This window comes from Papaver somniferum, chromosome 1 (assembly GCF_003573695.1).
Source record: "Papaver somniferum cultivar HN1 chromosome 1, ASM357369v1, whole genome shotgun sequence".
Taxonomy (NCBI): domain Eukaryota; kingdom Viridiplantae; phylum Streptophyta; class Magnoliopsida; order Ranunculales; family Papaveraceae; genus Papaver; species Papaver somniferum.
Genome location: NC_039358.1, coordinates 43,814,259 through 43,837,711, shown reverse-complemented (window position 1 = coordinate 43,837,711; position 23,453 = coordinate 43,814,259). Strand labels below are relative to the sequence as shown.

Sequence of the window (23,453 nt, the reverse complement as noted above, 5' to 3'; positions counted from 1 at the left end):
CTGTAGTCAATAAGTATGCCAAACAAGGAGATTCTTTAGTGCCTTCCAAGGTTCTGCGTAGATAGCTAAGGTCTGGAGTACAGGTTTTGTGGGTATATCTCTGGTAAGCCCTCCCGAGACTATAACTCGGCCACTAGGGCCACCTAGGGGTTTAAAGGCTTATTGCATACGCTAAATGCAATCGACGATGCCTGCGACAGTGAGTTAGGATTTTATTTTGTAGTTTTGATTTGCTCGGGACTAGCAAATAATAAGTTTGGGGGTATTTGATAGACGCATTTATGTGTCTAATATATCTCAATTGTATATAGTGTTAGCACCCATTTTTGTACTTATTTGGTTATTTTATATATTTGTAGGTGTTTTCAGAAGAATAAGGATTTGCGACGAAATTGGCTGAAAATGCGGCGTTTGAACCTCCATTGATAGAGTGCCGGAAGCGCCCCAGAAGTGTACCGGAAGTACCCCAGAAATACCCCGGAGGAACCCCGAAAAAAGTGCGGAAAATGCCCAGAGGAAACTTGCTATACGGACCCTTGATTTTGGATAAGGGGTAACCTAATTACTAAGGGGTGACCCATTTCCAAGCAGCTGCTAAAGGGACACCAGGTCTGGTTAAGGGGACACCACATTCAAAGTTCAAATAATGGAATTTGGCGGGAAAACTAATTTCACGTCTGATAATTCTCTGTTGGATTTCTGGGCAGTTTTGAGGGAGATTAAATCCCTGAAATCAATTGGGCTAGGCCTGTTAAGAATAAACAGATCGTATGCAAGTGATTTTATCGATCAACTTGGGCTGGAATGGCTGGGAGAAGCGATCAAAGTCCAAACAGAATACGTGTTCTCTGTGAAGTTTTCAAATATATTTTTAGAGATTCTGGGAGAGTTTTACGTTGAAGTAAAGTGTATCTAGTCTTGTTTAAGGATTAGGAGAAGTTTGGAGCGTAAGAAATTGCCAGAAGACGCGTACAAAGCAACAGAAAAGAGATTTCTCTCTCAACTGCACGTGAAGAAAAAAAGGAGATAAACTCGGATTTAATCGAGTTATTTGGACCCTATTGGTATATAAAGGCTGGTGGGAAGTGAGAGAAAGTTTTATCAAGAGTTAGGGGTCGATTGGGAGGCCAGCAGAGAGGCGCAGGAGGAGTTGCAGGAATTGTACCTGCTGCTGCTGCTGCCATTAACAAAGCTCGAAGAACACGAAGAACACACCAGCATTGACAGTCGTTTATTAACAGTGTCAACGACTAGCGTCCGAGGGTCTTAAAACAGCAGCGTCAACAGCAGCCGTGAGGTATCGTTTTTACAGCAGTGGTATTCTATCGTTCTTCTCTGGACGCTTAAAGAGGGTCGTAGTTTCACTGTATTATATTTTTCACTCTTTTAATCATATTTTGAGCATCAAGTATGTATTTTAAGAACATGATTATTATGAGTAGCTAAACCCCAATACTGGGATGATGGAGGAAGCTGTTTTTCAGCCATGTGGTTATTTAAATAATTCTTAATTCACTTTTTGCACCGATTTTAATTGATTTATGATTTCAATTAATTACTTGTGATTTTGTTTGATGGAACATGCTTAGTCCTAGGGATTCTTGATGTTCCATGCTTATCATATACAAGTAATATTTTATGGAATCTAATTTGGCAAAGATAGAGTTAATACTTGTTTTATTTTGAGCTATAATCGCCTAGAATTATTTTCTGAGCCACTTGAATATGAAACACATTGGAATCCTGAGTCCTGGTTCCTCTTGATCTTGTGACAAATTTTCTACATATTTTTGTTTTTTAAATCTATTCAAGTCCGAGCATCGAATCCGTATTTACCGCAATCGAATTACTACAACAAAATGGCGCCGCTGCCGGGGACTTGTATATAGATTTGTTTTTAGGTTTAATTTTTTATTTATTTATTATTATTTGTTCCTTTTTACGTTTCTTTTTGTGTCTTTGATTTACAGGTTCGAAGTGGAATACTAAGGACTTGGGAACAAAAAGCTTAAAGCTAAAAGCTAAAAGAGAAGAGAAAAAAGACATAATTTTTTTTTAGGATTTAATTTTATTTTTATTATTATTTTTATTTATTTTTGTATATAGCTTTTATATATTTTTTTTAGAATTTGTAAATAGGCTTTATTTTTCATAATTTTTGTAATTTTTGGACTTTTTATTTGGACTTTATTCTGGACTTTGGACATTATTTTTAAAAACCCTACGGAAGGGTTATAAATTAAAAAAAAAATTAAATACAAACTGTTTGCAGGGAAGGACGACGATTACTATATCGTCTCGGCCCCTCGGGTTCGCACACGGCATAGGAGTCGTGGCCCGAGTCGACAACAACGGTTCATCGCCCGTCTGGTACGGGAGGTAAGTCCAATCGAAACACCCGCGAATCTCCTGCAAGCGGGTTACTGTCTGCCTTAAGGTGATAATTGTTTGAGGACGAACCGGACTGTTTTTAATTTCCTAGTAAAGGGCAAGGCCTGGCCTAAACAAGATAAGGACTCGGATTTCATCACCGTTTCCTTCTTGCCCGCCTTAGGAAAACGAAACCAAACGCGAACCTAAGCCTAAAATATTGAATAGAACGAGACCAATAGGGTAACGAGCTTAATAGGAAACTCGTTCGAAAAATATTGGTTGCTCTTTAAGCACATTTCAAAGTTCATGATGGTTTCTGTGAGTTGAATGCGTGACTGCGCCGCCTTGTGATAGCGGTGAGGCCTTGGGTATCAAAGCTCCACTGAGCTTCCCTCGCCTCGATTCAACTTACATTAGCTCGGATTGATTCCAGAGGGGTGTGCTCAAATTGTAACGAATTCCTTTTCGAAGGAATAGAAGCTGGTCTAGAAAACAATCTAAGTGGAGCCATCATGCTTTTTGTTTGCTAGAAATCTTTAGGTTTGTTTTGGTGGAGTCGAGTCGGCCTTGTTTGTGGTTGTGTAAAATTCCCTTGTAATTAAGAATGTCGAACTGGTATGATAGAAGCCAATACAATGAATATCGACCTGAATTTGAATATGGACATCATCAGTATTATGACCATAGTGAGAATAGTGGCTGGGGACGCCAACCTTTTCAAGGTTATGGTTCATACCATGGTGAGCCCAATTACTATCCGCACGCGCATCAGTCATACGATCAAGAAGATTATAGTACTAGTTCTTCGTCTCTAGAGGATACAATCAAACTATTGAAAATTAGTCCTTATTATGATCCTTCAGTTCCTATTCCTTCTCTAGAAGAGACTCTTAGGAATTTAGCTGAGTCTTCACGTCAGTTAGCTGAATCGACGTATAAATTAGATGAGGTGAATAACGTAGTTATGGACGAAAGAACTGCAACAAAAACTGAATCTGTAGAAGATATCCTCAATAGATTAACTCAAAACTTAGATCCTACACTAAGGGAACTTTCTTTGGAAGAGACCCTTGAGAGGATAGCTGAGTCGACACGTAGACTTGAGTTAGAGACGAACGAAAGACTTGCTCGAAATAATCTAAATTTCCAAAATGGTGTTTCTAATTTTACCCTTGATATCAATAGTGAATATTTGCCTAATTTAGAGGACGAGGTTAGAATAAAAGACACTACTTATTTAGATAAGGTTCAATCATTTTCGTACTATGATGATGAGGATAGCAGTAATGAAGAATCTGAAATATGTAGGCATAGTGATCAGGAGTCTAGTAATCCAATTGAGCTGTATAGTGATTATATTATTTCTAGTTCAAATCCAAATAATTTTTATGATTATTCACCTATTCAAAAGTACGAGGATTTGATTAGGGATACCACCGTTTTAGACGATGTAATATTTCCTGTTTACGAAGCCGATAAAGGTTTAGAGGAACCGGTTTATCTTGAGACTACTGTTTTCGAGTCGAACGATTTAGAAACTGTAATCGATGATGGTTTCGAGGAACGGTTTTACCCTGAGAATACTGTTTCAGAGTCGTACGATTTAGAAACAATAGTCTTAGATGAACTCGTAGATATTAATGAGGATACACCGCAAGATTACAACTTAGAAGAATCAATTGCCCATTTTCAGGAATCTGATGACCTAGAAATTAGGGAGATTGTGGCTAGTCTAACTAGAAACACTGAAAACTCTAAGTTTGGGGGTGATTATCACTTTCCTAGTGCTTTACCTTTAACTCTCAGAAAGTCGCCTCACATAGGACTTGATATCCATGCCTCAACCATCTTACAAGATTATCTTCCTACTAGGTTTCCCGAACCTAATGATGTCATGAAAAAAGTTCAGTCGTTAGAAACCCATCCTCTGGTTGATGTGGTTTGCCCAGGCTCTGATCCCCAGATTGACTTTGTTTTCCCACCAAATAGTTTTCTTCCAACTGTGGGAACGTTTAGATTTCAAATGTGTCACTTATTAAGTTCTAAGACTAAGCCTAAGTACTTTAGGAAATTAGAATCGACACATTTGCTTCAGAATGACCACTACTCTGACTGTGGTCAACTATGTAAGTCATACCTAATTGACTTAGAGGATCCTAAATTATTTAGGTTATTTTGTGATTCCAGATTCTTATCTGAGTTTTTCCAGACTCTAGGACCTAATAATTTGAATCCTACCTATGAGGAAATGCATCCGAGGAAAATAGTCTATTTAGACCCCTTCATAGAACCTGAACCTGAACCGCAATTAGCGATAGTTATCCAGAAACTAGGTAAGGGCATGCTAGTCTTGTACATTTTCTTGGTTCACTGCAGTTTCCTTTTGTCAGCTCTTTTTGGTTTTAAAGACCCACAGTTATTTCGGCTATTGTTATACGGTACGAGTTGACTAAACCTTTTCTATGTCTGGCTGAAGACTTTAAACTTAGCACTTCTTGGGAGGTAACCCAAACTCATGCAACCAGGTAATATCTTTCCTTAACTCTTTTTCTTCGAATGGTAATAGTTTCTCCTTGTTCATGTTTTTAATTTTATCTTTAGAACATTGAGGACAATGTTAGGTTTAAGTTTGGGGGTATGGGAGAAACTTTTTAGTTGCAATAAATAAACTCCAGAGCCTAGAAATTTATGCCTATTGAGGATTGCACTAACTAATCTAAGTGGATGGAAGCATTTTGATTGTAGGAGTTTGAGGAACCAATCTGATTAGATGGAAACATCTAAAGAGTCTATTCATAAAAGCACAGAGCTCAGGTGTTAGAAATAACATGATAGTTTCACCATATCTCGTTGAGTCCTTTTCACTTCTATTTTTATTTTATTTTTTTTTAAACTATGTTTCTCTAAGTGATAGGTGGGGCCCACGATTCAAGTTGTTACCAATGCTAGGGTGAATTAGAGTGATTGAGATACCATGAAAAAAAAAAAAAAAAAAAAAAAAAAAAAAAAAAAAAAAAAAAAAAAAAAAAAAAAAAAAAAAAAAAAAAAAAAAAAAAAAAAAAAAAAAAAAAAAAAAAAAAAAAAAAAAAAAAAAAAAAAAAAAAAGAAATTGAGACCAGACCATTTGACCAAAAGGAATAAATTCAATAAAGTCGACCACTGGTACCCTTGTATATGCCAGTTGTGTTGACCTAGAGTTAGGTTATCGACCACTGGTACCCTTGTATATGCCAATGTGTTGATATTAGTCAGACTAGTATCTCAATCCATTAGGATAGGTTCATTTTGGCGGAGGCCTTCAGACAGATATGGGAAACGTCGTTCACTTAGTAAACATCAAAACCATCTATGTTTTTCTATATCCATCTTCTTGATCTAACCATGTGATTAGTTTTGACTCCGAATATGATGTCCATAGTGCAACTATCTGAGTAGAGCTCTGTCACTTTATATGAATTTTAGTATGCTTGAATGCAAACTCGTGTACATCAATTGGAATTTCGCATCAGGGTACTTCTTCCTGTAGTCAATAAGTATGCCAACCAAGGAGATTCTTTAGTGCCTTCCAAGGTTCTGCGTAGATAGCTAAGGTCTGGAGTACAGGTTTTGTGGGTATATCTCTGGTAAGCCCTCCCGAGACTTTAACTCGGCCACTAGGGCCACCTAGGGGTTTAAAGGCTTATTGCATACGCTAAATGCAATCGACGATGCCTGCGACAGTGAGTTAGGATTTTATTTTGTAGTTTTGATTTGCTCGGGACTAGCAAATAATAAGTTTGGGGGTATTTGATAGACGCATTTATGTGTCTAATATATCTCAATTGTATATAGTGTTAGCACCCATTTTTGTACTTATTTGGTTATTTTATATATTTGTAGGTGTTTTCAGAAGAATAAGGATTTGCGGCGAAATTGGCTGAAAATGCGGCGTTTGAACCTCCATTGATAGAGTGCCGGAAGCGCCCCAGAAGTGTACCGGAAGTACCCCAGAAATACCCCGGAGGAACCCCGAAAAAAGTGCGGAAAATGCCCCAGAGGAAACTTGCTATATGGACCCTTGATTTTGGATAAGGGGTAACCTAATTACTAAGGGGTGACCCATTTCCAAGCAGCTGCTAAAGGGACACCAGGTCTGGTTAAGGGGACACCACATTCAAGTTCAAATAATGGAATTTGGCGGGAAAACTAAGTTCACGTCTGATAATTCTCTGTTGGATTTCTGGGCAGTTTTGAGGGAGATTAAATCCCTGAAATCAATTGGGCTAGGCCTGTTAAGAATAAACAGATCGTATGCAAGTGATTTTATCGATCAACTTGGGCTGGAATGGCTGGGAGAAGCGATCAAAGTCCAAACAGAATACGTGTTCTCTGTGAAGTTTTCAAATATATTTTTAGAGATTCTGGGAGAGTTTTACGTTGAAGTAAAGTGTATCTAGTCTTGTTTAAGGATTAGGAGAAGTTTGGAGCGTAAGAAATTGCCAGAAGACGCGTACAAAGCAACAGAAAAGAGATTTCTCTCTCAACTGCACGTGAAGAAAAAAGGGAGATAAACTCGGATTTAATCGAGTTATTTGGACCCTATTGGTATATAAAGGCTGGTGGGAAGTGAGAGAAAGTTTTATCAAGAGTGAGGGGTCGATTGGGAGGCCAGCAGAGAGGCGCAGGAGGAGTTGCAGGAATTGTACCTGCTGCTGCTGCTGCCATTAACAAAGCTCGAAGAACACGAAGAAAACACCAGCATAGACAGTCGTTTATCAACAGTGTCAACGACTAGCATCCGAGGGTCTTAAAATAACAGCGTCAACAGCAGCCGTGAGGTATCGTTTTTACAGCAGTGGTATTCTATCGTTCTTCTCTGGACGCTTAAAGAGGGTCGTAGTTTCACTGTATTATATTTTTCACTCTTTTAATCATATTTTGAGCATCAAGTATGTATTTTAAGAACATGATTATTATGAGTAGCTAAACCCCAATACTGGGATGATGGAGGAAGCTGTTTTTCAGCCATGTGGTTATTTAAATAATTCTTAATTCACTTTTTGCACCGATTTTAATTGATTTATGATTTCAATTAATTACTTGTGATTTTGTTTGATGGAACATGCTTAGTCCTAGGGATTCTTGATGTTCCATGCTTATCATATACAAGTAATATTTTATGGAATCTAATTTGGCAAAGATAGAGTTAATACTTGTTTTATTTTGAGCTATAATCGCCTAGAATTATTTTCTGAGCCACTTGAATATGAAACACATTGGAATCCTGAGTCCTGGTTCCTATATTGTGTTGCATTTCATCTGCAGGGTTACCTTGGCATAAAACCGGGATGGACAAGAATCAGCTTTCCATATTACATGTCGAGCGAAGAATTTGATTTCATTTTGTCAGCTCTGGAATTCATTTCTTTTTACGGCCATCGCTTCCTTCCATTGTACAGTTTCAATTGGAATACAGGGCAATGGACATTCAGAAGAAAATCAGTCAAAGACAGCTTAACGCGGGACAATCAGAACCTTGTACAATTGATCGACAAGTTATCCTTTAATACCATGAAACCAAATGACAACTGCATTAGAAAGAGCAACGGATACGAAACCAAGAATGATTTTGAAGTGACTGAATCTTTCACTATGTACTTAAACAATGCAAAAAGCATTGCTGATTCTCTCTTAAATTTCTCTCATCAACGTAAGATTCTGGTCCATATAGATCCAAACCTTGTATATTTTGCGATATAGTTAGGGACTCGTATTTCTAGATGTATAGCTATCTATCAGTATTATATTTACGCAAAAGTTAGCTAGTGTAATCTGTAGAACTCCTATATCAAGCTCATTCTCTGAGAAATGACAGTGGCATGTTTCAAGTTCCTCCAATAGAACAGCTTTCTTGGCCATGTTAATCCATGCACTATCGTTAACATGAATGGAAAATGCTAGCCGAAGACATCGTAAGGAACATGACCTGAAAACAGATGGTTAATAAGGAGAAGTTAGAAATAATGTTGCAAGGCATGTAAAAACGCTATTTTTCCCCAGTCGAAGGCATGCAAAAACCATCTTCTAGAGTTACAGTTCACAGCATGTTTTTCTTTTTTTACTTTTTGCAGAGTAACTAACAAACTGTAATGCCTAATTGAAGCAAGAAACCACTAGTTTCACTTTCATGTTTTTGTTACTATAAAGCTTTCGCCACGAAGAACACACAAACTGAGCTCTAAATAAAATGTCAAATGCACCCAGCTTTAGAAATATTAAAAGCAACCATCTTGAGGCAAATCATCTGTCCGTTTCTCAATTCCTTTGTCTTTGTCTCTTTTCTAATGCATTTGGCTTCCTCAAATATCACTGCTCAACTAAGAACATCCGTCATGCATCCATAATGCTCAATTCATGAAACAATGTTGAATCTGTTTCATTTTTAATTTTTCTTTTTCCAATCAAAAAATTACAGTCGCTATTCCTGTTGTTTTGATTTCCCAGCTTTCCAGAGCGATTGTTTCTTCCCAGCAAGGGCATCTGAAGTAGTGGTATGATCATGGCGTAGGCCTGCCCTTATAGCTCAGTGGTAGAGCGTCATGCCTTGTTAACTGAAGGTCCGCAGTTCAATCCTGCGTGAGGGCAGAGTGTGGCAGCGAGTTTAACTTTTTTTTTTTGTGTTTTTGTTTCGTTTTTGAGCACACCACAAGTCATACCAAAAACCAAGCTCTAAGATCCTCTAAATCATATCCGTTTTAGAGTAACAGTACTAACATACGAAACCTCCTTTCTTACGAGCATCCTATGATTCCTGCTGCAACTAGAATTTCGAATCCTTTATTCGACTGCAACAAAGATATTCCAAAACCAAGCTCTATAATCCAATTTCTAACAGAACTAGATATCTGATTCCTTTTAGTCATCCCAAACCCAAGCCCTATATATACCTCTGATGGCCTATGCTCAAGTCTTCACACACAATCTCTTTTCTCCTCTCGAATCACTCTCTGATTATTTGAGATAATTCAGCTTCTTCTTTTTTTCTTTGTCATGGGTTTCAACAGCAAGTTCTTGTTTTCATTGGTACTTTTGGCTGTCGCGGTTCCTTTAATGGGGAATGCTGTTGTTTGGAATGTTGGTGATGCTGCTGGTTGGTCTGGTCAGGCTCAATTTGATTATGCTCACTGGGCGGCGAGACCAGCCTTTTTAGTTGGTGATGACAGTCTTCGTTTTGTTTATGATCCCAACATTACGAATGTCTTAGAAGTCACTTATTGTGATTTCAAATCATGTGATGCAACATCTCCAATCGCCACCTACGACTCTGGGGACGACACAGTTCCAATAACAAAAGATGGCCACCAGTATTTCATCAGTGGCAACTCTGTTGACTGTAGGAATGGCCTCAAGGTTGATATTATTGCTTACGATTCACCGTATCTTAGGTATTGGAGGTCCGACGATGGCCCCAATGGCTATATCGCCATACCCTACATGGAACCTAGAGAAGACCAAACCATGTCATGTGATTCGACCGGAGGGGCAGCAGCTTCGTCGCCAACTTCTACCCGGGCAGGAGGGGAAGCCAAAACTGTTAACATGTCGCCTACTTGGTCTTTGCCTCCTACATCTTCTTCTGCATCTAAATTTTGTTCCAACGGTCTTCTTCTTGTCTTAGTTGCGGCTCTGGTTGTTCCTACGTTAGGTTTTGTTTATTAGTTCTTATTAGTGTTGGAACTGGAGTTTTAATTTATGTTGTATTAAGAAATTTGTAGTGACACTTTGATGGAAATTTCAATGTAATTTATTTATTATTTACAAGTTCTGATGATTCATCATCTGTGACCATTCCGATCCAGTCAGCTGATCATGATTTGGAACTCTAGTATCCTTAACGACACCCCAAGCACATGATTGTCTGTGTTCTGGGGAAATATCATAATATTAATGAATTGAAAAGAAAAGGATGCATGCATGTCCTAAAAATAGCTGATGTCAAGAAACCCATATATAACTCTCTATCCTCAACAAAGAACTAGAAGTGTATTTGAAAATAGACAACCAACATAAGTGCAAAGCAAAAAAAAAAAATATGAGAAAACTAAAGCTTCTCGACAGGCTCCATCCCATTAAACTGATCCACTAATATACATTAATCAACATGTAAGTGTACATGTGTCAAAAAAAAAAGAAAAACATGTAAGTGTAAACCTTGCAATCTAGTTAGGCATTCGTAATACTAGTTAATCAGAAAAAGGTCAGCAATCGTATCACCAAGCGCTGCATCATCACGCAGAAATTGATTTCATTTCATCTGAACTTAGAAGGCACAACTTTGAGTATCTTTGGTTGATAACTTTATATCTGTGACCATCCACCTCTACTTCCTCGTTATGGGTAAAGTGAAAGATGGCATGATTAAGGCATCCTTTACTCTCCCAAGTGAAAAAGAAAAACAACAGCAGAAAAAAAAACCGAAATATTCTAAATCTTGTATCATTTAGCAATCTAAACTCATGATCAACTTGGTAACATTTACAAACCCATGTGACATTTTGTGATACTAGTGTGATAGCACAGACACTAATACAAGCAATGCTAAACATTGTACACAACGACAGATAACCAAGTTGAAATAACTAACAAAACTCCAAACACCGGTTCATAGAATGAAGTAAAAGAAAAATCTAAATAAGCACAGCAGTCAAAGATACCACCGCATCTTTTGCGCCAGAGGGTTGTCATAGCGCCATTCATCATAGTCACTGTTGCCATCATTGATTGTAGCATCAAATTCATAGTCTACAGTGGAGTCATTTGGGAGCCTCAATGTTATAAGCCTATCTCTGCAACTCTTCAGTAGATCCCCTTCTACATTAACGTTAAAGCATTGACGGAGGTCGAGAGATTCAAGGTGCAGCCAGCCATCGAGAATGGCCTTCAAGCCCACATTGGTCAATTTATTCCCAAAAAGATGAAGATGGAGCAGCACAGGCATGTTCCCTGCAATGACTAGTGCCTCATCATCAAACTCTCTAAGCGGACGCCTGTAGCCTCGACAGTTGAACCGGAATAATTTTAGCCGGGGGCATGACCTCCGAACAATTTTAAGCATATCAACCATATTCTCTAAGAAAGAACAGTGGCATAATTCAAGTTCCTCCGACAAAACAGCTTTCTTGTCCATGTTAATCCATGCATTACCGCTAATCTGAGAGCAATATGCAAGCCGAAGACATCTTAAGGAACCAGACCTGAAAACAGATAGTTAATTTGGAGAAGTTACAAATTCACAGTCGCAGTCATGCAAAAATAATCTTCTAGCATTAAAATTCACAGCATGTTGTGTATTTTTTAAAACTGTAATGCCTATTGAAGCAAGAAATTACTAATTTCACTTTTATTGTTACAAAAGCGAAGTGATACAGAACCGCTGAAGAATGTCAAAAGGTGGACCGTGTGGTTAGGACAAGGGTTCATCAATTGAAGTAATATGGAAGGTTTTATCAATTCATTGTCTGCACACCAGGCGAAGAAGCTCTAAAAAAAATGATAAGTATTCTACAAGCTTTAAGCTTTCGAATGCTCAGTTCCAGCTCTAGAAACAAATTACAATAGATGGACTTTAGAATCTTTACAAGTACAAGCATCGTGGCCAGTAGGCGTTGTTTCAATTTGTGCTTGGATTTGTAAACCTCAGCAGACACTATTTTATTGTGCACTATTTAAACTGAGCTCTAAGCGAAGTAATTGAGTAATTTGAATCCCTTACTTGCTATGTTGTGCAAGGCGCCGCCTAGGCGCCAAAGTGGCCTTATTTTCCACTGGGCGCCAGGCAGTGGGTAAGGAGATGTCACTTTTAAAAGGTGGCGCCCAGGGGCGCCCAGGCCAAGGCGCCAGTTGGTTGGGCGTTAAAGTGGTATTTTTCTTCAAAAAAAAAAAAAAAGGAAAAAAATATTTCCAAAATTTTTGTCATTAAAAAACATATCATTGCTAGCTGTTCTTGTTAATATTGTGATTCAAAAAAAGGAAAAAAGATCTTTCCAAATATTTTGAAGATCTTCAGCCTTCAGTTTTAGCTAATATAGAAAATCCTAAGCTAATTTTGTTAAGAACATATATTTATTAGTTGCTTTCGTTAATTATTATATATATTCCTGCGATTAATATAAAAATCATGGAAACTTATGTGAGAAGAATTATGGTTGTATACCCCGTGCCTCGCTGCAGCTCGGGATTTTACACCCGAAGCCGCGCTGCCGTTACGTACAAGTTTGGACTTGGAAAAAAAAATGAATCCCTTACTTGAGAATACGATGTAAAAGCCGATCTTCAATGACCACCCATTCTGCAGACAATTCAATTAGTTGAACGCCGCTCCTCATCACAGCTTCTTCTGTCAGATTTTGTACGACCATACCGTCCATAATGTAGGAGTAAAATATCGCACACGTTAGTAATCAAGCGAAGTAAAGAGTACAACCTAAGCGAAGAGCATCGCATACAACAAAGTTGAGATGACGCACCAGATGATGTCAGCAAAGTCACGAGTAAAGTGTGGAGAACTGTGCGAGGAGGTATGCTATGCGAAGATGAACGATTGTATATGAGCGAATGTGTCGCATAGTGATCCCGAAAATAGTGGGTATCTTAGCTGTCATTCACTATGTAAAATTCTATATAAAGGAGAGAGGTCATTACTTGTGAGAGGTTGGAAGGAGTCTTGATCAAGAAATAGAGAGAGAAACAGAAAGAGAATCTAGGTTTCAAGTAAAATTGTTGTAATACTTGAATCTATCTTGTAAACATTCTCAATATTCAATTAATCAAATAAGAATTCATAATGATCACTTAGAAATTGGATTAGTTTTAGTGGAGTGTAGTTGTAAGAAATCTTACAACTACATTTTTGGCGCTAGAACAGGGAGAAGATGAGGAAGAAAATGAGAAAAACACCTGGGTGATAAATAGGATACTTATGGATACTGGAAGTTCTGTAGATATTACATTTTATCATACATATAAAACAATGGGTGGAAGAGATGATGAGTTGATCCCTTCAACATACAAAATTTTTGGCTTTAATGGTTCTGCGAATAAACCAAAAAGGGAGGTGACTATGCGAATTCTTCTACAAAATTTACCAACAGATATCACATTCTTTGTAGTAGATGTTAAGTCGCCTTATAATGCTCTCATTGGAAGACCATGGCTGCATGGTATATTAGCTGTTGTATCAACATTTCATCAGTGCATCAAGTTTCCTTTACCTCAGGGCGTTGGAATTATAAGAGGAGACACAGTTGAAAATAAAAATTGCCAAGAAACTGATGTTGATAAATGCGAAGAAAGAGAATCCAAGCGAAGGAATTGGAAAAAATATGCAGCAGACAGTCAAAGAGCAGAGAGATTAATGGTTGATGTTTGATGTGGTGTACAAAGTTGGGGAAACAATGATGCGAGGTGCTGGAATAGATTCTTATGCAAATAAAATTTTAATCAAGATTAGCAACACAATTTCTATGGAAAGAAAAAGCGTAGAGGCGAAATATCAAAAGGTGGAGGGCACAATGACTTTCTCACAATACCGATTGAATGGTTATGCGAATGAATATTCTGAAAAACATATGCGAACTTAAGAAGATTCAAAAAGTGAAGAAGACAAATGCGTAGAATGATAAGTGTATATGATTTTCTTTGAGCAAGATGATTCAATAAAAGCATTTATGTACGAGTTAAAAGATTGGAATGAGAAACTTTAGTTTCGTATGGTAAACCCATAATAAGAAAACAAAAAGAGAAATCTTTATAATAAGACCTTTATAAAAGGCTACAGAAAATGATATTTATTATCAGATTGGCTAGGAATCCAAATGTGGCGTGCACCCTAGTTCGCTTATATGCAAGAGGCAATATAGTAAGACCTATCGCACGTCATAATTGGAGAAACCTAGAAGGCATGACTCAAGGGAAGGCTACACAGACTCCGGAACTTGAGTTGTGGAGATTTGGGGTGAGAATAAAACGATAATGCCCATCCATGAGAGATACCTTAAACTTTCAATCTAAGATAGTAATCTTAGATTGAGAGACTAAGGTGAGAAAAGCTCTCCCAAGGAGTGTAGAAACTCGATCAGGGTGCCGAGGTACACGGTTGAGTCAAGAGTGCTCGGGGCGTCTGGAGCGTACCTTGCCACTCTTGACAAGTCCTGACTATGATGCACTCGGTCCGAAGATACCCCACTTAGGGTGCGGTCTTGCTGTCATAAACCCTATAGGTAGTGTATGCCAGACTGCGAAATCAACTGGTTGTTGAAAAACTGGATGGTAAGAGCCATAATCTTCACCCGATAGAGGTAAGCTTCCTTGAAGGGGAAACCAGGGGGAAGATAAGGACGGGACCCTCCATTAGGGAGCTGAATTGAGTCAAAAGTCGTAAATGTCACAAGACTTGTAACTCATACGAGTATTAAGACTTGTGATATTTATGCGAATTAAACTGAAGAAGAAATAATACAAATAGGAAATGATAAGACGAGATCGATGGGTCAATACACTATGGTGTAAAGACTGCATGCGATTTCGTCGCACATAAAAAGAGGCAACATAAGACCTTTACATAGGAAGGCAAAAATAAGACCTCATAGATAATATAAGAAAAGAAATTATTTATAAAGTTTCACATGTACTCTCACCAAGAGAAGTTTTTGATAAAGGATAGCAATTATATTTGGTCTATCAAGATATGACAAATAACAAGAGGCAAGAATGGGAATGCAAAGGAAGTGTTGTTTTCCCCATTTTGATAGTCTTATATGCATATGAAGAGGTCATAAATATGAAGCGAATAAAAGAAGAATTATATTAAAAAGATGAAGACTGAATTTACAAGAATTTACAAAAATTTGAAAAGAAGAAGCAATCAATTTTCATCTCCCTCATTTCGCTCAGTCTCAGAATCACCAAATTCTTCTTCAGAATCTTCTTCTCCATCAGTAACTTGGATATCAGGAATGGGTACATTTTCATGAATCACTGGAAAGCTGTATTTCGACAAAGGAATACCATTCTCTAGACAAAATCTTTTAACAGCAGCCTCACGAGAGCGATTAGCATCGTTACTGTTGTTTTGGACTAAGTTAAACCAATTTCCCTTCAATTGTGATACTTTGAGTTACGAGTGAATGATTCTTCTTCTTTAGCAGCCAAGCGAGTTTCTAGCTCTGCAACTTTCTTTTGAGACTCCCTCTCTTTCTCTGCGAAGCATCGACAAAAGAGTTAAAATAACAGAATTATTCTTAAAGAATATGAATGAAGATCAAAGAACAACAAATGACCTTCATAATTGGAAATAATGTCTGCGACCAGTGTAGAATGCTCAGTGTGAAGGATAATATTTACACCTAAATTATTTCTAGCATCATTCAGAACTTTAGCAGCCCAATTAAACTCAGCTTCACTTTCTATAAGGAGTTGAGATTGAATTAAGTTTTTTTCCTCAATAAGAGTGTCTCTCTCACGAAAAGCTGAATCACGTTCTATTTTAACTTCAATAATGGATTCTTGAAATTGTTCTAGTGCCTTCGCACCCCTAAGAGCGATCTTATCTTTTTCAATAATAAGTTTGTTCTTCTTTGCCTCCAATACTTGAATTGCTTCTCTCTCCTCATAAAAACGTCATTTAAAATTATTGGCAGTGGATAATGCACTTTTATGGCGTTTTCTAAGGGTAGTATATTTTAATCTTAACTCTTCTAAGATGAGGTTTTCAAATCCTCGAGTAGGATAATTATTTAAAGAGGAGTTGAGGTGTTGTAAAAGAATTTCAGCATCGGGAAGATTAGCCGCTTCATCCGAAAGGTCATACAGGTCTGCGAAGATAATTAAGTAAGAAGTGCGAACAATCGTATAAAATAAAATGAGAGAAAATATAAGTTGCATACCAATGAGTTCCTTGTTTCTTTCTCGAATTTGGAGAACCAATTGACAATTAGTTAAATTCTCATTTCTAAGTTTCGTATTCTTGCCTGTAAGATTCACATTCGCATCAGAAAGAATAGATTTCTCATGTTTCAGTGTGGCATTCTCATCTTGCAACTTGCGAAGCTTTCTTTCATTGTCTAAAGAAATTGCATAAGATATGCGGGCACTCTATGAAATGTAAAAGAAGCATTATAAGAAAAATAAGAAATAATAAGGAAAAGATAAAAGACAAATGTTGTAGAATATTACCAAGCCATTCATCGCAAATTGAAAATCTGGGTTTATCGCAGAGGCAGCTCCACGAAGAGATCGATCCCCCAAATCAGGAGCAGTACAGATCTTTGAGACCATCTTAAAGGTACGATTCGTTTCATCATCCTCGAGAATAGCAAAAGCATCTCCAGAAAAAAGATCATACAACTTCTTCCGATACGAATCGATCGATACCTCTTCTTCAGAAACAAAAGTATCTCCATTTGAAGATTCCGAACTTGAGGAAGAATCATATCTCGCACGCTTCATAGAGACATCATCTTTTAATGAAGTTTTCTTGGATACAGATTTTGACATGGGTTTCTTAGGAGTGCTCTTGCCTAGAGTTTTGCCTAAAGTTTTGTCATTCAAAGGATTCACCTACGCAAATAATCAAGATAAGAAACAGAGGCAACAATATTGTTAAAAAAAAAAGTGTTTCTTACTTCCTTATTCTGCGAAGTTGATACCTTGCGCGAAATATTGGCTTTTTGGCATCCTGCGAAAAAGAAAAAATAAGAGGAGGAAAGTTATGAGAATTTACAAATTGGATCATGAGGATCGCATACCGCTACTTTCTTTTCCTCGTTTGCGAGTAATTTAAATTCCCAAGGTTGGTAAAGAGGAAATCTTCGGGTAGAGGATTGTCAGAACCATCCGCAGCTTTACCAGATACAAAGGACCCTTCTAAGATAACATGGCAATTAAGCCAACTAGAATCATTGGATCTGCGAGCAGCGCGATTAGAGTTTGAATTCCAATCAACATCTCGCATAATTTTCTCATCTTCAGCGATACCATCTACTCTCCTTATGCGAACAGCCCATTTAGTCATGTTACTTTTCATAACAGTGACGTAATAGTTCTTAAAGAAATTATCGAGAGTATACTCTGCAGGATCTATAATTTTATCGCGATGATCCTCTTTTCGCACTTCATCAGGGTAAGAATTTCCAAGACCAGCTGCGCGACGAGCATACTCTAACGGTATCCTAATAGCATCACCACTCAATTGAAATATTCCTCGTGTGAATCTTTCATCAGCAAGAATTCTATAGAAGAGAGGAATCTCATGGTTATATAAAGTAATTGGTAAAAATTGAAGTTGACCTAACGCAACGATGATTTTTTGATTATTCCATTGATCAGATTTGATTAGATCAAGATTAAGTTTGGATGCGAAATTATATGAAGGAGGAAGAGAGAGTTCGTAACCCCTCTGGTTGAAGTCAGTTTTTAATCTGTTAAATTCAATCTCCATCTTTTTACCAGCAGGAGCCATTGAAGAATGGGTATGAAGAGTATAAAATTGCAGAGAAGGTGAAGAAGAATGAAAGAAATAAAAGGAGAAAGGTAGAAGATAATATATAGGGAAGAGCGACCCGTTTTTCAAGATTTATTCTCATTAATGCGAAGAAATGAACGGATAAAAACATACGGTTAAAAAGGACGTGTCGAAAGATGAGTGGTTAAAAGGACACGCATACATAAGGAGAGCTTGAAATAGAGAAGATTGTCGGCAAAGTAAAATGACAAAAGACAAGCATGTGTGATTTGCAAAAGGGGAATTTCTCTTATTGCTCACTCTAAAGAATAAGCAATATGAGAAGAGGCAAATGTAGGAGTAAAATATCGCACACGTTAGTAATCAAGCGAAGTAAAGAGTACAACCTAAGGGAAGAGCATCGCACACAGCAAAGTTGAGATGACGCACCAGATGATGTCAGCAAAGTCACGAGTAAAGTGTGGAGAACTGTACGAGGAGGTATGTTATGCGAAGATGAGCGATTGTATATGGGTGAATGTGTCGCATAGGGATCCTGAAAATAGTGGGTATCTTAGCTGTCATCCACTATGTAAAATTCTATACAAAGGAGAGAGGTCATTACTTATGAGAGGTTGGAATGAGTTTTGATCAAGAAATAGAGAGAGAAACAGAAAGTGAATCTAGGTTTCAAGTAAAATTGTTGTAATACTTGAATCTATCTTGTAAACATTCTCAATATTCAATTAGTCAAATAAGAATTCATAATGATCACTTAGAAATTGGATTATTTTTAGTGGAGTGTAGTTGTAAGAAATCTTACAACTACACATAACATGAGGAAAAGCCAGCGTTCTTTCCCGCATATCAACTGAACGGAAAAGTTGAGGTTGCTCAACAAGCTTTCGCCACGCAGAATACACAAACTGAGCTCTAAATAAAATTTCAAATGCACCCAGCTTTAGAAATATTAAAAGCAACACATCCTGAGGCAAATCAGCTGCCCAGTTTCTCAATCCCTTTGTCTTTGTTCCCATTCTAATGATAATAGGTTGCTCATCCGATGAATCTAATGACAGGTGAAATGAAATGAATATTTCATTTAATGAAAAGCATTCAAAGTTCTTACAGGATATGTCATGACATTACAATTATATAGACAAACCAATCTACACTATACACGTGTAGTAACAACAGTGGTCAGAACAGATTAGTTTACACATGTACAACACACATGTGAGACTGACAGTAACAGAAAATATAAGTACAGACACTCTAAAGATAAGGGCACCATTACCCCCCTCAAACTAAAGTGCATATTTGTGAACTTGCAGTTTGTCTCTCGGATAGCCAAACCTGGGACCATGTAATGCTTTGGTGAAGATATCTGCCACCTGATCAAGAGTGGGAACATAAAAAACATTCAAGGCTTTAGATTGTACCAGTTCTCTGACAAAGTGAAAGTCTAGAGAAACATGCTTCATTTTACTGTGCTGAATAGGATTAGAAGCTAAGGAGATTGAGCTGATGTTGTCACAACCTAATCTGGGAACAGCAGGTAGTGGGAAATCAAGATCATTGAGGATAAAGCAGACCCAAACAAGTTCAGCAGCACTATGAGCTAGAGTCCTATATTCTGCTTCAGTGCTAAATCTAGCAACTGTACTTTGCTTTCTAGAGGACCATGAGATAGGATTATCACCCATAAAAATGCAGTAACCACCAGTTGACCTTCTGTCATCAATACTGCTTGCCTAGTCAGCATCTGAAAAACCCAGTAAAAAAGAAGAACCTTTTGTGAATTTGATACCATACTCAATTGTGCCTTTGATATATCTGAGAATTCTTTTGACAGCTTCAAAATGAGTAGTGGTAGGATTCTGCATGAATTGGCAGATTTGATTAACAGCATAGTAGATATCAGGTCTGTTCCATGTCAAATACTGAAGAGCTCCAACAATTGACCTGTATTCTGAAGGATCAGGAAGTAAAGTGTCATCTGATTTGCTTAGCTTGACTGTTTCTGAGGCAGGAGAAGAACATGCTTTGGCTCCAGTCATATTAATTTTCTTCAGTAGGTCAAGTGCATACTTGGATTGAGAAAGATGCAGAACAAAGTTATCTATCTTGACTTCTAAGCCCAAGAATATTGTATGTTGCCTAGATCCTTGATGGGAAAACTAGCTTGCAGTTGAGTGACAATATTATGCATATGAGTTGGATTATTGCCAGTGAGTAAGATATCATCCACCTAAACTAGGATAATTATGATGAATGATCCAACTTTGTATATGAACAATAAAGTATCAGCATATGAGGTAACAAAGCCAAGATAAATAAGAGCTTGAGCAAGTTTAGCATACCATGATTTGGGTGCTTGCTTGAGTCCATGGATGGATTTATGAAGTAGGAAGACATGATTGGGGTATTGGGGATTAATAAATCCAGGTGGTTGAGCCATAAATACCTATTCTTGCAGATCCCCATGGAGAAATGCATTACTCACATCAAGTTGAGTAATGGTCAAGTTGAATTGAACTGCAAGAGCAAGAACAATCCTCACAGTTGTTGGTTTGGCAACAGGACTAAATGTTTCTGTGAAGTCAAGTCATGGTTGTTGATGAAAGCCTTTGGCCACTAGTCTTGCTTTATGCTTGTCCAGTGAGACATCTGCATTATATTTGATCCTGAAGACCCACTTGCAGCCAACTACATTTTGCTCAGGAGAAGAAGGCACATAAGACCAAGTACCAGCATTTAGTAAAGCTTCATGTTCCTGAAAAAGGGCTACCTTCCATTTTGGATTCTTTATTGCTTGAGAAAAGCATGTTGGAACTGGAGATGCTTTATCACTTAAGTAAGCTGCAGGCAATAAATGTTTAGTGGCAAACATAGTTTTAGGTTTAAACACACCTCTCTTACCCCTAGTAATCATGGAATGATCATTATGAGGAATGACTTGAGTTGTAGGAGTGGGAGTGGAGGTCGTGAGTAGTGGAGGAGGGACTGACTCAAGAATTGAAGGAGCAGTAGAAGCATCATAAGTAGGAATGATGGATGGAACAGTTGCAGAAGTAGTAAGTGATGAAAAAGTTTTGAAAGGAAAACTGGATTCATTGAATAAGACATGTCTAGAGATATATACTCATCCAGTGGTGAAATTATAGCATTTATAACCTTTGTGATAAAGACTATAGCCTAGAAAGACACAGTGCTTACTCCTAGGTTGTAACTTATTTGATGTATATGGTTTCAGCCATGGAAAACAGGAGCAACCAAAAACTTTCAAAAAATCATAATTAGGAGACTTATGAAAGAGAAACTCAAAAGGAGATACAAAGTTTAGAGCTTTTGCTGGTAATCTATTGATTAAATAATTAGCAGTTTGAAAAGTCTCTACCCAAAACATGGCAGGGAGACCAGATTGAATCAAAAGAGTTCTGTCAATGTCCAAAATATGTTTGTGTTTTAACTCAGCAACACCATTTTGCTCAGGTGTTTTGGGACAAGAAAAATCATGAATAATTCCTTTTTGAGTAAGATAAGCTTTAAGAAGATTGTCAGTAAATTCACCACCATTATCAGTTCTAATACATTTAACAGACAAAGAAAAGAAGTTTTCAATTTCAGTGACAAAATTAATGAAGACTTGTCTAAAATCAGATTTATTAACTAGTGGAAAAATCCAACAATACTTGGAGTACTCATCTACAATATTAGCATAGTAGTATGAGCCTGAAAGAGAACTGACATGACAGGGACCCCATAAGTCCATATGAAGAAGCTCTAAAGGTTGAGTAGCAACAGTACTAGAAAGACTAAAAGGAAGTTTATGCATTCTCCCCAGTTTACAATCATTACAAAATAAAGGTGTGCTAGAGACTTTAGGTAGTTGTAATTGATGGCAGAGTCTTTGCAAGTTTTGAGAAGATGGATGTCCAAGTCTTTTGTGTAGAATATCACTGGTGATGAGAGAACTGGAGTATGCAGCAGGAGCAGTGTGTGAATTGAATTGAATAGGGTAAAGACCATTTTTATGTGGTCCTTGCAAAAGAATCCTCTGAGAGGTCAAGTCCTTCACATAAAAACCAAAAGAATCAAAAGTTAAAGAGCAGTGGTTGTCTGTGGTAAATTTGTGAACTGACAAAAGGTTTTGAGAGGATTTTGGCACAACTAAAATGTTATTGAGTGTAAAGGATTGATCATTCACATGTTTTAATGAGTGGCTAATATGAGAGATGTGCATACCTTGGCCACTGGCTGTTGAAATCATCTCAGCACCATCATAAGGAGAAGAATTAGTCAGATTAGCATCATTAGAAGTGATGTGATTGTTAGCTTCACTATCTGCATACCAGGGAGAATCATCAAAAATATCTGCAGTTGCTAACATTGCCTGAAGATTTGCTGGTGGAGGTTTGCCTTGATAGGAGAAATTAAGCCTCTGGTGACATTCAGTAGCATCATGATTCTTACCTTTGCAGATTTGACGAGGTTCAATTTCAGAAGTAGTGCCTCTTCCATAAGAAGGTCTTGAGAAGAAATTGGGATTTGGATGTCGACCACCACGACCTCTTGATCCACCTCTATGAAAACCTGAGTTTGAGTATGAAGGTCTAGGAGTGTAACCAGAAGTAGGTTTGAACTGTTGATAATGTTGAGACGCAAAATCTTTGGCTTCAGAATCAGTTTTGGTATTGTTTACAGTAATTTCTTCATTCATGAGCAGATTGAACAATTCCTTGCTAGATACTGGAGGATTACGAATTCGAATAGAAGTAGCAAAGGAATGATACTCTAGAGGCAAGCCAGATAAAATAGTTACCACCATTTCAGTGTATGAAATTTGATATCCCGCAGCTGCAAGTTGATCTTGAAGGCTTTTAATCTCCATTAGATATTTCGATACAGAACTGCTCATTTTGAGAGATTGAAGCTTGGTACGAAGTTGAATCGCATGAGTTGCAGAAGTATGAGCAAATCTCTCTTGAATGCTAAGCCACAGTCCTCTAGAAGTATCAGCACCAGCAACGTAACCAATAACAGAATCAGAAATTGTTGATTGAATCCAAAGAAGAAGAGTTGTATCTTCAGCAATCCAATCTTGATATTCAGCTAGTTGAGCTCTTGTGTTTCCTTGATCAGGACATGGAAAAGATCCATCGATGAACTTTTCAACCTGGAATTTCTTGTAAAATGGTAACATTAAAGCTTTCCAGGTGATGAAACTATCATCCTTGATTTTCAAAGGAATTATATGAGCAATAGTATTGAGCAGAAGTGTGGAAATGCGAACGTTAGGTCTTTGATCCATTGAATGAAATCAAGATTTGAGATAAAATTGAAAAACAGAAATCAAGATTTGAGAGAAAAGAAAAGTAAATCAAGATAGTAGTGATTAGGATGAACAAACAGATCAAGATTTTGAGTAAATCTTGATTAAAGAACGAATTGAAAAGCTCAAAAAAAATAAAAGTAGATCTGAGAAAGTTCGCAAGAATTGGAAACAAATAATACCGGAGAAAAATAATCTTCACCAAAGATTGTATCTGTGAATCACCGTCGCAAGATAAAAAGGAAACAGAGTTTTGTTGAAGATGAA

General features: G+C 37.5%; 2 protein-coding genes, 1 non-coding gene and 1 pseudogene across 3 annotated transcripts; 3 read left to right on the top strand and 1 right to left on the bottom strand.

The window, feature by feature from the left end:
- Nucleotides 1–8,538, top strand: part of LOC113296821 — a 57,722-nt pseudogene extending 49,184 nt beyond the window's left edge.
- Nucleotides 8,539–8,924: 386 nt separating this feature from the next.
- TRNAT-UGU lies at nucleotides 8,925–8,997 on the top strand. Its single transcript has one exon. It is a non-coding gene; the product is annotated as a tRNA-Thr (tRNA).
- A 405-nt stretch (nucleotides 8,998–9,402) lies between these two features.
- Nucleotides 9,403–10,071, top strand: LOC113296744 (blue copper protein-like). Its single transcript, XM_026545104.1, has one exon. It carries the CDS (start codon nucleotides 9,403–9,405, stop codon nucleotides 10,069–10,071), a length of 669 nt encoding a protein of 222 aa, XP_026400889.1.
- Nucleotides 10,072–11,056: 985 nt separating this feature from the next.
- LOC113296661 (putative F-box/LRR-repeat protein 23) lies at nucleotides 11,057–12,779 on the bottom strand. The gene is made up of 2 exons (XM_026545004.1): nucleotides 12,658–12,779; nucleotides 11,057–11,606 (listed from the first exon to the last, which is right to left on the bottom strand). Exons 1-2 carry the CDS (start codon nucleotides 12,777–12,779, stop codon nucleotides 11,057–11,059), a joined length of 672 nt encoding a protein of 223 aa, XP_026400789.1.
- Between the last annotated feature and the right edge of the window lie 10,674 nt (nucleotides 12,780–23,453).

What these genes read in the sequence shown, in the direction of transcription:
- LOC113296744 (XM_026545104.1), top strand. Translation starts at nt 9,403, where the DNA reads ATGGGTTTCAACAGCAAGTTCTTGTTTTCATTGGTACTTTTGGCTGTC.
- LOC113296661 (XM_026545004.1), bottom strand. Translation starts at nt 12,779, where the DNA reads ATGGACGGTATGGTCGTACAAAATCTGACAGAAGAAGCTGTGATGAGG. An exon ending in CTTTTACATCGTATTCTCAA is followed by an intron (nt 11,607 to 12,657) that starts GTAAGGGATTCA and finishes ATCTGTTTTCAG; the next exon opens with GTCTGGTTCCTTAAGATGTC.